Below are 17,210 nucleotides of genomic sequence, written 5' to 3'. Positions count from 1 at the left end.
ATCTCCAAAGTCTTACCCACCTCAAGGTTTTCAAGTCCTTTTCTCAGTGATGTTTTGTTTTCCAGTAACATCTTTTACGATACCTCATTATACAAGGAAAATAAAATCTGCCTTGAGTGCAGCTTTATAAAGACTAACACCTTACCCATTATTTGCAAAGAACAGAGCTTCGGCAAGTTTGCAGGAAAATATTTGCCAACGCTCACTTCCATTTTCCTTGCTGTTTCTCCTGCTAGAAGACCCATGTCCATCTCTCTGCACATCTCAATGGTTTTATTATCACCCTGGCAACTGTGCTCAGAGAGCAGCTTACTGGTTCCCACCAGACCTTTAATCCAGTAGGCTGTTTACTCTCTCTTATTTCTGAGTAATCAGATTGTCAAACAAGAACTGACTTACCCTGTGCTCTTCAGCCTCCTTCCCAAAAACCTTCCTTCATTTTAGCATCAGTCGAGTGCTGCTTCTGTGTGTTCTGTATTCCGTTATTCTCATTGCTAGCAGCTTTGTGGATCATGAGATTTTGGCCACTCTTACCCAACATCCTTTGAATTAATTTTTAAAAAAGCATTTTCCAGATGACTGTATTTGCATCTCTCTGATGATAAATATCTCCAGCAGAGATGACCTGAAGGGGTCCTGTTTTTGTACCAACCCATTGCGTGAAGCACTCAAGCACTGTGCTTGCAATTACTGAGCAGTTACAACCTATTACTGCAGAGTTATTTTGTTCTGCAAATTCTATGGGAGGATAGTAATCAGAGAAAACAGAAGAAAGGAAGAGGCAGGGTATGAGTTGGGAGAAAAATTTTTTAAATACTCAAAGAACTGTATAAGAAATACAAATAAATTTTGCCTTTGAAATGTAGTTTATAAGAACTGAAGACAAAATTTTCTTTGTCCTTTAGAAAAGAAACATGCACATTTATATATTAACCAGACACTGACCAAATCTAAAGGGAATCCTCCCACAACTACTATAACAAATCTAAGAGAAAGAAAAGCCTAATGTGTTTATAAGGAAAGATCATTAAAAATATATACATATATATGTTAAAGAAAGATCAAAAAGATGAGCTCTTGATATGACCCTAATATTGATAAGGTCTCCCTCCTATTTTATCTGATGCCAAATTACTTTCTCACTAAGTAAAGGATTTTTGCAATAAATTTTTCCCTCCTTAGGGAACAGAGCTCAGCTACCACTGACATCTTGAAAGTTCTCTCTGCTGTGTAAACCAATGGCAAACAGCTTGGCTTTTGTAGATCCCAGGCAACATTCTGACCAGGGCTTAGTAACAGTCACTTCCATCATAAACTTATAAATCAGTACCAGAAAAAGCATGAGGAGAAGATATTTTCCTGCAGGATATATAAAGACAGTACTGAACGGCATGCTCATATGTTACAGTGCTAGAAAAGCCAGACCATGACTACAGATGGTTTAGCATCCTCAAAAAGGCCGCTCTTTACTCCTTACAAGATAGAGCTCTTAAACATTCCATTCCCATTTGATACCCTCTGTATGTCTCAGAAAATGTACATCTGGGTTTTCTCCAGCCAAACATTTATAGCAGGAGCATAGTGACAGAAACAGCTCCTCCAACAACTTTATACTCATCATGTAGTGGACAAGTCCACCAGCAACCATGTTAAGTAGTTTGGAGCTTTCCCACCTTTTAACTCAGTGTACAGAAAAGTGTTTTAGGCCAACTTCCACAGACTGAACATCACTTCTGCTTTTTAAATTAAACCTTATTTTGAAATAACTGTAGATTCACATGCGGTTGAGAGATCCCGTCTACACTTTACCCACGTCTTGCCAAGTCAGGGTATGGACACTGACCCAGTCAAGCTAGGGAATATTTCCATCACCATAAGGATCCCTCATATTGCCCTTTTGGAACCACACTCACCTCCTTGCTCCCTACTTTCCCTGACCCCTGACTTCTTCTATTTTGATACTTATATAGCCTTGTATTCACTCATCCATTCACTCAATCATTTGTTAAGTGAACGAATATTTATTGAACCTTTACATGCCAAGTACTGAAGATACAATAATGTGCAAAAATCAGATGTGATTGAAATTCACAATCTAGTAGGTGAGGCAGATACTAACCAAACAAGTCTTCAAATAAATGTAAAGTTTAAAATGTGATAAATACCACAGTTAGGCAGTAAGTACTACGAAGCCATTATAGTGAGATTTAATGGGGAGGAGGACAGAGTAAGCTTCCCAGAGGAAGCAAGGACTAGGCTGATTATTTGAAGATGAGTTAAAGTAACTGAACGAAAAGGTTGTACTGAGCATTCCAGGCAGAAGGAATAGATGCAAAGGAGAGCAGGCCCAGGATAACTACAACACAGCCTTCTCACCAGATTTCCACACTTTAATTATTCCTCTCACTCCCACTTTTTAATCTCATAGTGGAGAATTTTGTGGAAGTTATGGCAGAATCTTAGAACAGGGACACAGAGAGCAAAAGTAAGACAGCAAAGCCCATTAAAGAAATTATTACCAATCTCTGTGTAGGGTGTAATTTGTGAGACCAAGCCACTGTCCATCCTGCCTCTCCTAGAAGAGAATTTCCAGTAGAGCGAACCCTGGTGCTTACTATTGAGAAGTTGTCTTTCACAGTCTGAGTTTCGCCTGAAATTAATGGGGGAGATCTAATATTTAAGAAATGTCAAGTGCCTTAAAAAACGTAACGGCTTTTGACCCTACAGGCCCATAAGAATATGTCCTAAGGAAAAAGCCAGAAATATAAAAGAAAATTTATACATAACCTTTTTCATTCCATTGTTATGTACTGGATTAAAAATAAGATAGTATCCATGATACTGTCAGACAACAGGGCACTGATTAAATGATTATGGAATATGCATATGACATGGTATCACTGCAGCATTTCATAGTTATATTTCCAAAGATTTTATAATAGCATTGAAAAATACTCCTGATCTAAGTTTAAGCAAAACAAGCCAAACAACAAAAATCATGATAAAAATCTGTATACACATATAATTCCAGTAATACTAAAGAAAAGAAAAGAGAGCCAGCCAATGACAGAATGACAGTGGTTATTTCTAGGTGGTGGGATCTTAAATAATTTTTTATTTTCTTGTTTAGACTTTTATTTATTTGTGCATTTATTTATTTGATATTTGGAAAACAATCCATAGACTATTACATATTTTTAAAAGCCAGCAATACGACAGGTGGAAGGAATTATAACAGGGGTTTTAGCTTCACTTTTGACTTAACTTGTGATTTTAGAATAGCCTCATAGTCTCGGCTTCCTCACTCAGACGGAGAAATTGCCCTGGCTCTCTCACAGAACTGGGAATAAAGAAAGGAATTACAAGTAAGAATCCTCCATATAATAAAAATGTGAAGCTGCAAAAGCAGCATCAATGACAGCATACCGCTAAGTGTCACAAGGTACAGAAATTAAGTGACTTTCCAAGAACCCTGCCTCAGATTCCTTGGCATCTGAAATGAAAAACTAGAGGAAGCATAGAAATGCAGTAGGTAAATAAATAATGTATCACCGTAGTCATTTTAAGGCTGACATTCCTTCACAGTTGGCAGTAATGATCTCTGATCCCTCCATGTATCCCTGAACTTTCTGTCCAGTGTGGAGGCTCTGTTTGATGATTTACTTTATTCACATTTCGGTTTTTTTTTTTTTTTTTTTTTTTTTTTTTTGCGGTACGATGGCCTCTCGCTGCTGTGGCCTCTCCCGTTGCGGAGCACAGGCTCCGAACGCACAGGCTCAGCGGCCATGGCTCACAGGCCCAGCTGCTCCGCAGCATGTGGGATCTTCCCGGACCGGGGCACGAACCCGTGTCCCCTGCATCGGCAGGCAGACTCTCAACCACTGTGCCACCAGGGAAGCCCCACATTTCGTTTTTAAAGCATCCCCTTAGTAAATTTTCAAGATTCTCAGGCAGATGGGTAGAACGTTCCTTTTTTTTTTCCTTTTTTTATTTTAAGATGACTATTTAACAGCTCAAACATGTTTCCAGGTGAATTCAAAACTTCATTTGTGCTAGAGAACCATGGCATGCATACCTCATTTAATAGGATAGGTAGATGCTATAGATTTCTGAAGGCAACGGGTTTAAAGAATTTCACTATATATGCTTAGAAGCCATAAAAGTTCCCAGTCTGCGGCTATCATTTTATAGCGATATGACTATTAGTCCTGCTCTTCTGAGGAGTACCAGCTGTACATACCAATACTTCTACTTGCAGTGTAGCCGATCTAGAGCCCACTGAAAGCACATGTGGCATCTGTAAGCACAACTCTGTGGTTAGGGAGAAGTGCATCCCAGATGAATGTGTGCTCATCTCCCATGAGTCAGTGGTGGCCCTGAACCAGCAATCTGCCCCCTGAACCGGGGGCAGAACCAGCTTCAATCTGATCTCAAACATGATACTAAATAAGCAGACCGACCTCTTGAAATAAATGGAATTCCTCATAAAAAGAGCACAGGGGACAAGCGCAGGACTTGAGGTGCCCCTGTTTCATAGCTGTGGAACCCTGAGTGAGTCATTAACTCCTCTGGGCTTCTAATCCTTGACCTCAAAACAGGAAATGACACACTTCAAAAGTTTGTCCTGTAGATAAATGAAATACAGAACATGAAAGCAATCTGTTAATTCACAAGCACTAATCAGATAGCAAGAGGTTGGACAAGGCCAGGGAAAGATGATTATTTTAGAATCAGAAGAGTTTATGCCTTATTGGTCCTTTATAAAATGATGAGTTTGGGGGTTCCTGCTGCTATAGATTGAAAATGATCACAGATCTTTGCACCTTTTCCCATCAAGAGATGGACTCTATTTCTCTACTCCTTGAGTGTAGACCCGTCTTGTGACTTGCTTCAACCAACAAAATATGGCTGAGGTGACACTGTGGGACTCTGAGCCTACTGTCATAGCTTCCATCCTCACCGTCTTGTAACCCAGCATCCACAGGAAGAAGCTCAAGCTGGCCACCTGGCCTCCTGGAGGATGAGACCATGAGGTGAGAGAGAACCAGCCTTCGCAACCATCCCCGGTGTCCTAGCTAAAGTCGCCAAGTGACATCAAGGGGGGCAGGAACACGCCACCCCAACTGAGCCTGATTTCTGAACCAGAGAATCACAGACGAACAGACAAAGATCGTCATTCTAAACTTTTAGGTTTCAGAGTGGCTTGTTATGCAACAAAAGCTACCTGATCCATCTTTCATGTCTCCTCTCTGACAAGAGTGGACTCTGATGTAAACATCTCATCAACAGCAGCCTGTAAGAACTCAGTGATTTCTACTGATTTTTGTCAAGATGATTAACAGTCCATTGGAGGAGGAAAAGCAGCTGAGGAAGTTCAGTCAAATCTGAGAGAAATAAAATTGGTTTCTGAGCACAGAAACATCTCTTGTGTCTGGAGTTCAGCTCTGACAATCTTATCATTTCAGAATACAAGAGAAAACTCCTTTATAGGAGGAAAGGTGACGCCACAAAGCCCATGTGCTGAGATGCATTTTACTCGCAACCAAAGCCTTCACTCTGCTTTACACTTAGTTCTAACCAGCCTGACGTTTTGGTTTCAAAGCTGATAGAAAATTAGAAGAGTGATACAGTGTGCAGACACGTTTAGTGGTGAGAAGTGAGAGAAAACTACTCAAAATAAGGAAGCGGGGAGGGGGAGAACACTAAAAATTACAGAGGCACTCAAGTAGCGGGCAATTAGTACAGAGGCAAACAGCTCCAGGGGGCCCAAGAAATGGGCGCTGAGGGCACCGCTGCATTAGAGCTTGATACAGAAATGTAAAACATATCAGTACATTTTAGAAAAGGTTTTCAACCAAAGAGCATAAACTCAGTTTGGATGCTTAGCTGGGTGGGGCTTCAATGAGCTGATCAGCTCAGCCCACACCTTCCTGCAGGGTCCAGCTAGCGTGAGCTGCTCCGGAGACGCTGAGTGAGTGCAACCCTGCTGCCCATGCTGCCCACAGCCAGCTCCCTGGATTACTTGTTTATGGAAGTCTTTTGTTTCTTTCTTCTCCTCTGGGGAATGTTCCCTTAAGCCTGGAAGCCTTCTGGAGAAGGACTAGAAGGAATGGAAATGGTGTTTGTAGAAAGGCCCTTTTCAGATGCCCATCAGTCAGACAGGGTCTGAGTTTGGGTTCTTGATTAAAAGCCATAGAAACTTATTTAGAAACTTCAGCAGAAAGAGAATTTTCTAGAAGGCAATGGGGACACTTGCAGGATCTAAGTAAAGGCTGAAGGGTTTGGCATGGAATATTCAACTGCAAATTGGGGGACACGTGCCCTGGATTTACTACCCCATCATGACTGCACACTATGGAATGCAATAATTCCCCAGAGGAAAGTGGGGTGCTCTTAAGAATGGATTAGGTGTGGAGAAAAAACCAAGCAAAAGCCACACACACTCAGGATGGCATGTTTAGGCCCCAACTGTGTCCAACCTGGAATCCTGAGGAGGGTCCTGGCAGTGCCCACCTACCTCCAGGGCTGGAGATGGTGGAGGAAAGGCAGACTCTCTGCTCACACTGCAACTCAACCGTACGCTTAAAAGCCCTCTGTTTGTAAAGCGTGCCTTTCCCTTTGGATCTGATGACTTGGACTAGATACAGTTTTTCTGTTTTGGTCTCTATGATGCCTCTGCTCTCAACTCCCCGGCTGCCCCTCCCACAGCCACGGCAGAGGGGGATCTGATCAGATACTGCAGGACTGTGGCAGATGGTCTGTCACACAGGCATCCAGTTCCAGTGAGAGGAAAGGCTTTTATCTCCTCGGCTGCCTTGGCTCACTTGAACCCGGGGGAGCGGCTTTGGGACGAAAGGAAACAGCTGGCACAGCAGCTGGATTGACAGCAGAGCATCTGAGAAGGGTCAACGGTTTGCCTGGATTACACAGTGCAATTAAACATACTTACAGTTTTACAGAGCTCAAAACAAATCCCCGTTATTGACCTAGTAGCTGGGGTTTAACAGACTTTAATGAAGCTTCCCGTTGCCTCTGCCAGGTGGTCCTTTTCTCATACCCTAAACTGATTTATTTCTCATTCATTCTTCATACACTATTCCTCAGGAGCACTGATGGATATAGAATTTTCCAGATTTTATTTAGGTTGAGCCATTCAAAGAAATGGATATAGTCCCTATGACTCTTGTGTATTTAAATACAAATACTACATATACAAATATATACTAAAGTACACTAAAATACTGTACATACAGATAAACACTAAAAATACACACACACACACACAAGAACACAATCTTCTCACTTTGGCTCGACCTTTTCATTCTTTTGAGCTTCTGAGACCTTCACTCCAAAAAGGGCTGTAGGTGAGTTGAATACTAAAAAGGAAGAGTATGAAGGTATAAGAATTCCATTTGACAAATGTTCATTTTACCCATGGTGTGTGAGAGATTATGAAAAGCACTGAAGAGGATTTGAACAATGAACTAGACATGTTTCTTCCACGAGGGCACTCATGCTATAACGTACAGAATAAGAAAAACAACAACAACAAAATATCAAACACTGATAAGAGTACTCGCTGTCCCCAAGGCACTCGGCTAAATGGTTTCCTTTACACACAGCAAAGCAGTAAATGTGCTAAAAACAACCCGATGAGGTACGTAATGCCTGGACTCCTGACCATGATGCTGTGCAGCCTCCCTACAGACAGCAAGATGGACAGAGCAACTGGAGAATGAGGGAAGCAACAAGGGAAGGACGATGGGGTGGTGGGAGGGGAACACTTCCCGCTGAAGCAATCAAAGCAGTCCTCAAGGAAGAGGCAGCAAATGGCTTGAGTAAGGTTTCAAAAGGTAGAGACGAGGAAGGGTAAATTAGGCTCAGTATGAGGACACACCAACACACAGAGACAGCTGCGTGGGTTGTTGGACAAACAGCAAGTCCACAGGTGTGCTGGAGAAAAGGCAGGTGAGACTGGAAAGAGAAGTTAAGAAGAGGTTCCACAGACCCTTAAGAGCTGGCTGGCGAGCTAGGACTCTCCTGAAAGCAAGAGGGATCTTCAAATGTGGAGGACCAGGATGTGAGCGGCACTGTGGGGAGACTGACCCAGCAGCCTGTGTCTGATGGCCAGGCTGGGACAACCAGTGAGGGAGAGAGGTTCCAGCCAGACGATGGGGGAGAGACTTCGGGAGAGCAGGAGAGCACCAGCAGCAGGGCAGTGCAGCCGACTGGCTGGAGAGGTGGGATTCCAAGGGGACTGGAATTTGAGATGCTGCTAATAAAGAGAGGAAATATGGGAGGAGGAGCAGGTCTGATGGGAAAGAAAACAAGTCAGGCCTGCAGTACCAATAGGAAGTGACCGGGAGTTGTCCCTTCTGTACCTGGACATGAAAGTGAGTCCAGGAAGTGCTGATGGGGGATCCATTTCAGGGAGGAGATGGCTGAAGCTGGGAGTGGAATTGGATGCCTAGTGAAACTCCTGTCCTGTAGTTAACATCTACAGTCTCTTGTCCACAATTCTGAAAGGCAAAGAGTTCTGAAAACAAGCCCATTTATGTATTTACTTATTTGTAGTCACAGGCAAACTCACTTGCCACAAAAGACACGAGACTTCTTATCTCTACTTATCCCACTGAGAGTAAGAAGTTATACATTTTGCTGAAGAAATATTCCTGCATTTGATCACTGTGTGCTGTCCCAGGCCCCACCGAGGAAGCTACATCATAAAGCATATCCAGTACAGATGCCCTGTTACCTTTCTAAAATCCCCCAAATTGTGAATTCTAGAGCACACCTGGCTGCAGGACTTCTAGGGAAGAGATTTGGGGAATGTAACTTACCTTCTGAAAACAGCAAGCAGAGAAATAATTCCAATATTTAATTCTGAGGGCTAACCCTGTGCTCAGAACACTTCTAAGTACTTCATTTTAATTTTCATAATAATCGTCGGAAGTAAGAACCATCATCACCTTTATTCTACAGATAAAGGATGTGAGGGTCAGGCGGGTTAGCTGGAAGACACAGAGCTGATACTGATCCCAGGCAGGCTTATTCCTAAGGCTGTGCTCTTTACCACTACAGCATACTGCCTCCAAATTAATTTGTAGAACTATTTAGAAATAAATCAAACCAATCCCTGTTTAGATCAGCGAATAGCAGGGAACAAACGCCTTTTACTACATTTCCACAAATGATATAAGGGCATGGTTCAGCCAGGTGAGTCTCTCATTTACATTCCGGCAAAGCAGAGGGAATAATATTAGAGGACAGCCCAAGGAAGATGTTTCTGTGTGGGCCCTACAGTCCGTATACACAGCTTTCCATAGTTTTCCTTGCCAGGTCAAGAAGCTGGGCACTGAGTCAGCAAAGCAGAGCTGGTAAGAGCACAGGCTTATCTGGGGTCAGACTACTTTGGTTCTACCACCTTGTAGTTTGTGATTCTAGTCAAATTAATTAACCGCTCGGAGCCTCCGTTTTCCCGGATTAATTAAAAACTATATCATAGACTCACTGGATGATTTAAGTGAACTAACTCTTACAAAGCTTTTGGCAGAGTGCCAGGCTAAGAGTGACTCCTCGATAAGCTCTGAACTTTTGTAATTGGCAAGACTCCTGCAGGGCAAGAGCTCCTTGTGGGAATTTCTGACAACCAGTAAGCTTTGTGGATTTCCCTGAAGGTAAAGTTATTATTTGCCAAGTGTCATCCTATTCTCTTCCAGCTTTTCTGAGCTTCACGGACATCAGTCCAATTCAAGGATCCTTTCCCATTCCACAGTCAAAAGACAGACTGATTTAGGTCTATCTGTGGAGAGTGTAAGCCCTGACTTGGAAAGATGCTTTCTTTCAGCTTGGTTATTCTCCAGTGTTTTCTCTGGCTGTGTAGTCAGTTTGACACATGACTGTATCCACCCTAGTACTTTGGATTCAGCCCTGAGAGTGAGCTGAAGTGGGCCTGCCTGGAGCATCAGGACTAAGCCTAATGTGTATCGTTCCATCTCAAGTGGATACCCGTATAGTCTCTGGGCATGGAATGGAATTATATTTCTGCTCAATCTTATTCCTAAGGTACATTCTGTATTGGAAAGGGGGGTTGGGCTTTGTCCAAATTCTATTTAGTAATGATGAAGTTCATCACATGCTTTACACACAGTAGATATTCAAAGAGTCAGAAGGCACAAGATGTGACCAATGAGCACAAAATGGGGTTGATCCAGAAGTTTTGTGCTCTGCAGCCCTGGGTTACCATGGTAATTCATTCCGTGGACAGTAGTTGGTCATATGTTAAGTGACACTGGTCTTCTCTGATCAGAGTAGGTTGTTTCTCGTCCAGGGAAAATTAATCGTCCCTGAGTCTGTTTTCCTTGTTTGGCTCTCCACTTACTTCCAGTCTGCAGTATGGCTACTTGGCTTGTGATGCTTGCCTTGATTCCGACACAAAGAAGAAAAACAGAAGAATCCAGCAAACAGTTAATGGACTGCTTGGCAAAGCAAAATTAGGGCTTATTCATGAAGCAGAGTAGCTGATAATTGCCTTTATTATTCTAGGCTAGACTGAGGTCATTGTCTGATGAAATTGGACAATTTGAAAAATGGGGGAAAATGAACACAATTTAAGTTTATTTAGACACAACTTCTGTATTTTCTTTTACTTTCTTATCAACATTTGGCTTTTAGTAAGAGGGAACAGGAAAAAAAGAGAGGAGATAGGGCTTCCCTGGTGGTGCAGTAGTTGGGAATCCGCCTGCCAATGCAGGGGACATGGGTTCAATACCTGGTCTGGGAAGATCCCACATGCCGCGGAGCAACTAAGCCCATGTGTCACAGCTACTGAGCCTGCGCTCTAGAGACCGTGTGCCACGGCTACTGAGCCCGAGTGACGCAACTACTGAGGCCCGTGTGCCTGGAGCCTGTGCTCTGCAACAGGAGAAGCCACTGCAATGAGAAGCCTGTGCACCGCAACGAAGAGTAGCCCCCGCTCGCCGCAACTAGAGAAAGCCCATGCGCAGCAACAAAGACCCAACACAGCCAAAAATAAATAAATAAAATAAATTTTTTAAAAAAAAGAGAGGAGATGAAGCAGAGTGGTAAATAAGGAGGCATGTATTAAGGAAAATAATCTTTGACACATTAAATAATTCTTTCATTCAAAATAGCAAGTGGTAGAAAAGCAAATAAACATAGATAACTTTAAATCAGTACAAATACATCCTATTTTATTCCTGGAATCTAGCAGAGTGATAGTTTTATGACAGTGTCATTTAATTGTTACATGTTGCACTCCCAATTTTGGCCTCTCATACTTCATGAATATCTACCTCTGGCATAAGAAAGGGAAGGGAAGGAAGGGGAAAAAGGAGGGAGGAAGGGAGGGAAGAAGGGAAGAAAACTGCATGGCTCATGGCTCTTCCTACAGTGAGTAAGACTCGGTGAACCAGAATTCAGTTAATCAGATTCTCCTCTACTCCCCACCTTAATTAATCGTTTTGGCTACAGTCATTCTTAATTCTATCATCCCTTTCCTCTCCTCCATTCCATTGATACTCAAATCTTGTCAATTCTACCTCAAATACGTTGAGTTTAAGAAAAAAACTTTGAGGGCTTCCCTGGTGGTGCAGTGGTTGAGAATCCACCTGCCAATGCAGGGGACACGGGTTCGAGCCCTGATCCCAGAAGATCCCACGTGCTGCAAAGCAACTAAGCCCGTGTGCCACAACTACTGAGCCTGCACTCTAGAGCCCGCGAGCCGCAACTACTGAGCCTGCGTGCCACAACTACTGAAGCCTGCGTAGCTAGAGCCCGTGCTCCGCAACAAGAGAAGCCACCACAATGGGAAGCCCGTGCACCTCAACGAAAAGTAGCTCCCACTCACCGCAACTAGAGAAAGCCCGCACACAGCAATGAAGACCCAATGCAGCCAAAAATAAACGAACAAATTTATTTTAAAAAAGAGAAAGAAAAGAAAAAAACTTTGAGAATAGCCCCTTGAGGCCAGAGTTCATGACTGATTCATCTTTGTATCTCTCAGCACATAACGCAGCCCATCTCACCTCACCAGCCATCAATACCCGTGTTATTTATCACATAAAGATTTTAGGGAAGGTCAGTGTACATTTAGTTCCTTCTCTGCATTGGGAGAGGTATGTCCTCCGACTGGATTTTCCAGCACCTGTGTGACCCTAGGTAAGTGCCGTCACTACACTGTAGTGGTGGTCACTACAGCCTTCTATGATGCTCAGGGATACTAGACCACTCCCCCCCCAAAACTGCCGCTGGTGGCCAAGAAGCCCCGTTTACTGTGCTTTGAGACCTTCAGCTATCTCTTTTATCATGAGAACTCTGTCAAAAGCAAAGGCCATAACCCAAGCCACACTTTCTTAAGAGGGAGAAAAAGGAAATTATTTGCTATGGTAATTGAAAAGTCTGAAGAATGGTGATAAGGAAAGTATAACCACAGGCTTGTCTGAATTCAAGTGCTAAAACCATGTCACTGAAATCAGTCCCTCTCTGTCTCTGTATCTCTTTGTTTCTGTCTCTACCTCCATGTGTCTTTTTCCTCCCATTTTCTCCCAATGAGTACTCTCCAAGTAAAGGCCACGATAGCCACCAGAAACTCCAGGCTGGAGCAACTATGGTAGAAAGAGAATCTCTTTCCCAAATGTTCCAGCCAAAGTCCCAGGTGTGACTCTCATTAGCCTGGGGAAGTCACCTGTTTATTCTTTAACCAATCACTGTAGCCAGAGGCATTTGGTCCTGTGCCCGTTCCTGGGGCTGGGGAGAGGGCCAGCCCCATAAAACCATATGAGCTGAAAATGGGGCAAGGTGATTCCTGAAGTGAAAGAGGGGTACTGGCACAGGGCACCAGAAATTGCCTCCCACAAGACCCTTTGTGACATCACCAGCTAATGAACAGTGACCAGTGGACTACTGACCACAGCCTCAGTTCTTTCCTCCACCCCCACCACCAACATTCTGAAGCTGAATACAGCTGTGACAATGACCCTCTCCAGCCAGTCCCAGAAAAGGAGGAAAAATTCCTTGGAAAACTATACTTTTCCCAGAAAGACTAAAGACAGGCAGGACTCTGGGCCTATGCTTGACTCATCCGGTCAGTCCCCTGAACAACTGTTTCTGAGTTCTGAGGGGATGTGTGCTGTGCTGCTAATACCCCCACTCAGCACCAAGGCACTCATTCCTGCCTGACAGCTCACAGCGGAGCCTCTCTGGGACTTGCCTTTGGGCAAACGGAGCTGCCTTATCCAGGGTTAAGTCACTATCCGGCCAGGCCCACATTCAATGACAGGGTTATGAAGGTCTGGCTTTCTGGCCCCAATGCAGGATGCTCTGAAGCACCTCCCACCCCAACCCTGGCTCCAGAACTCGCTGAGGCCTTTGTCACAACTGCTTTGCTATTTAACTTCTCCCTCTGTGTCCATCTTGCTCCTCTGCCCCTGCCCTGAACCCAGGGACTATTCCCAAGAGCACTCCCCAATAATTCTCCTGCACACAGATCTCAAAGTCTGAAACCCTTTCTGGGGAATCAACTTAAGACAGATTATGCAGCATCTAAAAACTTATGCTATTGAAGCAGGATGGTTTTGTCAGTAAAAACTCAAACTTTGAAATCACACAATCCTAGTTTCAAATTTGCCACTTACTAGCTATGAGAGTTTAGGCAAGTTACTTAACCATTCTTGTCTTCATATTCTCATCTAAAGGATGGGGATGTTAATAACACCATCTCCCAGGATGGATGGGATTTTTAAGGGAAATGTTTGTGTGTAAAGTGTTCAGCTTAGGATCTGGCATTAGGAAGGGGCCAGTGTGTAACTATTATTATTTCATAATCCTCTAGTGTAGCTAATTAATATGACTTCAATAAAGATATGAAAAGGTACCAATGGTCAATATCTAGTGTTGGCAAAGTTTCAGTGACCAGACAGCTGCTCACACTGCTTGCGAGTCTGAAACTGAAGTCCAATTCTCTTTCTGGAGGGTAATTAGATAATATATATAAAAAGCCCCTAAAATGCCAATAACCTTTGACCCAGAAAGTCCAATTAGAAGCATTTTCTCTAAGGAAATCATCATTGTGTGACCGCAAATTGATAGTCTGGGATATTTATATCAGTACTTTTAAACAAAAATCTGGGGCCCCTCCCCCCGGCACGCCAGCCTGGCTCCCCTCCCCGGCCCCGCCCCGACAGGCGGGCTGCCCTGAGGAGGCGGGGAGGGGAGGGCTGGGCCAGCCGGCGGGCAGACGACGATGCCGAACTTCTGCGCGACCCCCAACTGCACGCGCAAGAGCTCGCAGTCGGACCTGGCCTTTTACAGGTTCCCGCGGGATCCAGCCAGATGTCAGAAGTGGGTGGAGAATTGTAGGAGAGCAGACTTAGAAGATAGAACACCTGATCAACTAAATAAACATTATCAATTGTGTGCCAAACACTTTGAGACGTCTATGATCTGTAGAACTAGCCCTTATAGGACAGTTCTTCGAGATAATGCAATACCAACAATATTTGATCTTACCAGCCATTTGAATAATCCACACAGCAGACACAGAAAACGAATAAAAGAATTGAGTGAAGATGAAATCAGGACACTGAAACAGAAAAAAATTGATGAAACTTCTGAACAGGAACGAAAACATAAGGAAATAAACAACAGCAATGCTCAGAACCCCAGTGCAGAAGAAGGGGGTGAAGAGCAGGGTGAAGACATTTTACCTTTAACCCTTGAAGAGAAGGAAAACAAAGAATACTTAAAATCTTTATTTGAAATTTTGATTCTTACGGGAAAACAGAACACACCTCTGGATGGACATGAAGCTGATGAAATCCCAGAAGGTCTCTTTACTCCTGATAACTTTCAAGCCCTGCTGGAGTGCCGGATCAATTCTGAAGAGGTTCTGAGTAGGCGCTTGGAGACAACAGCAGTTAACACATTGTTCTGTTCGAAAACACAGCAGAAACAGATGCTAGAGATCTGTGATAGCTGCATCCGGGAAGAAAGCCTCAGGGAGGTGAGAGACTCTCACTTCTTTTCCATCGTCACTGACGATGCGGTGGACATAGCAGGGGAAGAGCACCTGCCTGTGTTGGTGAGGTTTGTTGTCACAACCTGAGAGAGGAATCTGTGGGCTTCCTGCCTTATGAAGCTAATACAGAAATTCTGGCTGTGAAATTTCACACTACGATAACTGAGACGTGGGGATTCAACATGGGGTACTGTTGTGGCCAGGCTTACACTGTGTCCAGTGGATTTTCTTCCAAAATGAAAGTTGTTGCTTCTAGACTTTTAGAGAAATATCCCCAAGCTATGTACATACTCTGCTCTTCCTGTGCCTTAAATATGTGGTTGGTAAAATCAGTGCCTGTTATGGGAGTATCTGTCGCGTTAGGAACAATTGAGGAAGTTTGTTCTTTTTCCCATCGATCACCACAACTGCTTTTAGAGCTTGACGATGTAATTTCTGTCCTATTTCAGAACAATGAAGAAAGGGGCAAAGAACTGAAGGAAATTTGCCATTCTCAGTGGACAGGCAGGCATGATGCTTTTGAAATCTTAGTGGACCTGCTACAAGCACTTGTTTTATGTTTAGATGGTATAAATAGTGACACAAATGTTAGATGGAATAACTGTATAGCTGGCCGAGCATTTTTACCTGTAGTGTAGTAACAGATTTTGATTTCATCGTTACCACTGTTGTTCTTAAAAATGTTCTATCTTTTAAAAGAGCCTTTGGGAAAAATCTTCAGGGGCAAACTTCTGATGTCTTCTTTGCAGCCAGTAGTTTGACTGCAGTGCTACATTCACTAAATGAAGTGATGGAAAATATCGAAGTTTATCATGAATTTTGGTTTGAGGAAGCCACAAATTTGGCAGCCAAACTTGATATTCAGATGAAACTCCCAGGGAAATTTTGCAGAGCTCAGCACAGTAACCTGGAATCTCTGAGAGTTACTATAAAGAAACTCTAAGTGTTCCAACAGTGGAACACATTATTCAGGAACTGAAAGATATCTTCTCAGAACAACACCTCAAAGCTCTTAAATGCTTACCTCTGGTACCCTCTGTCATGGGACAGCTTAAATTCAATACATCAGAGGAGCATCATGCTGACATGTACAGAAGTGATTTACCTAATCCTGACACACTCTCTGCTGAGTTGCATTGTTGGAGAATCAGGTGGAAACATGGAAAGATATAGAACTTCCATCCACTATTTATGAAGCCCTTCACCTGCCAGACATCAAGTTTTTTCCTGATGTTTATGCATTGCTGAAGGTCCTATGTATTCTTCCTGTGATGAAGTTTGAGAATGAACGCTATGAAAATGGGCGAAAGCGTCTCAAAGCATACCTGAGGAACACTTTGACAGACCTAAGGTCAAGTAACTTGACTTTGCTTAACATAAATTTTGATATAAAACACGATTTGGGGCTTCCCTGGTGGCACAGTGGTTGAGAATCTGCCTGCCAATGCAGGGAACATGGGTTCAAGCCCTGGTCTGGGAAGATCCCACATGCCGCAGAGCAACTGGGCCTGTGAGCCACAACTGCTGAGCCTGCGCGTCTGGAGCCTGTGCTCCGCGACAAGAGAGGCCGCGATAGTGAGAGGCCCACACACCGCGATGAAGAGTGGCCCCCGCTTGCCACAACTAGAGAAAGCCCTCGCACAGAAACAAAGACCCAACACAGCCATAAATAAATAAATAAATAAATCTAAAACACGATTTGGATTTAATGGTGGGTACACATATCAAACTCTATACAAGTAAGTCAGAGCTTCCTACAGATAATTCAGAAACCATTGAAAATACCTAAGAGACTTTTAAAATAGGCTTTCTCTTATATTTGATATTTGAAAAAATCTGTAAGAAATTTGAAAATATCTTACAGAAAAGTTGTAAGGTGTACGTAGGCCACTTAATCACTGAATACCTTGACCTGTAGGCCTCCCATTGAGTACATTAGTCATTGATAATCTTCCTGTTTAAATGGCCCGTTTGAAGTCCCATGCTTTGGAGACCTAACTGTTCTTCCAGAAGATAGCATTGAAAGTACCATGTTACACTCTGTGTGATCTCTGCTAATGGTACTTTGAAATTGTATTAGTTAAATCATTTTAGATATAACATTTGTCACTGTGGATCCAATTGTCAGGTACTTAGTTATCAGTTCTTTGAAGAAATAAACTTTGAGGAGGAG

At 43.2% G+C, this 17,210-nt stretch overlaps 1 protein-coding gene across 1 annotated transcript; it reads left to right on the top strand.

Moving 5' to 3' along the window:
- Window positions 1-14,209: 14,209 nt before the first annotated feature.
- LOC137220816 (52 kDa repressor of the inhibitor of the protein kinase-like) lies at window positions 14,210-16,826 on the top strand. Its single transcript, XM_067730113.1, is given in 6 exon segments — window positions 14,210-15,110; window positions 15,113-15,661; window positions 15,664-15,948; window positions 15,951-16,196; window positions 16,199-16,426; window positions 16,726-16,826. Coding segments are annotated over 6 exon segments (2,256 nt in total). The 5' UTR covers window positions 14,210-14,263.
- The last annotated feature ends 384 nt before the right edge of the window (window positions 16,827-17,210 follow it).

This window comes from Pseudorca crassidens, chromosome 3 (genome assembly GCF_039906515.1).
Source record: "Pseudorca crassidens isolate mPseCra1 chromosome 3, mPseCra1.hap1, whole genome shotgun sequence".
Classification (NCBI taxonomy): Eukaryota; Metazoa; Chordata; class Mammalia; order Artiodactyla; family Delphinidae; genus Pseudorca; species Pseudorca crassidens.
This window is presented reverse-complemented; position numbering and strand designations above follow the sequence as displayed.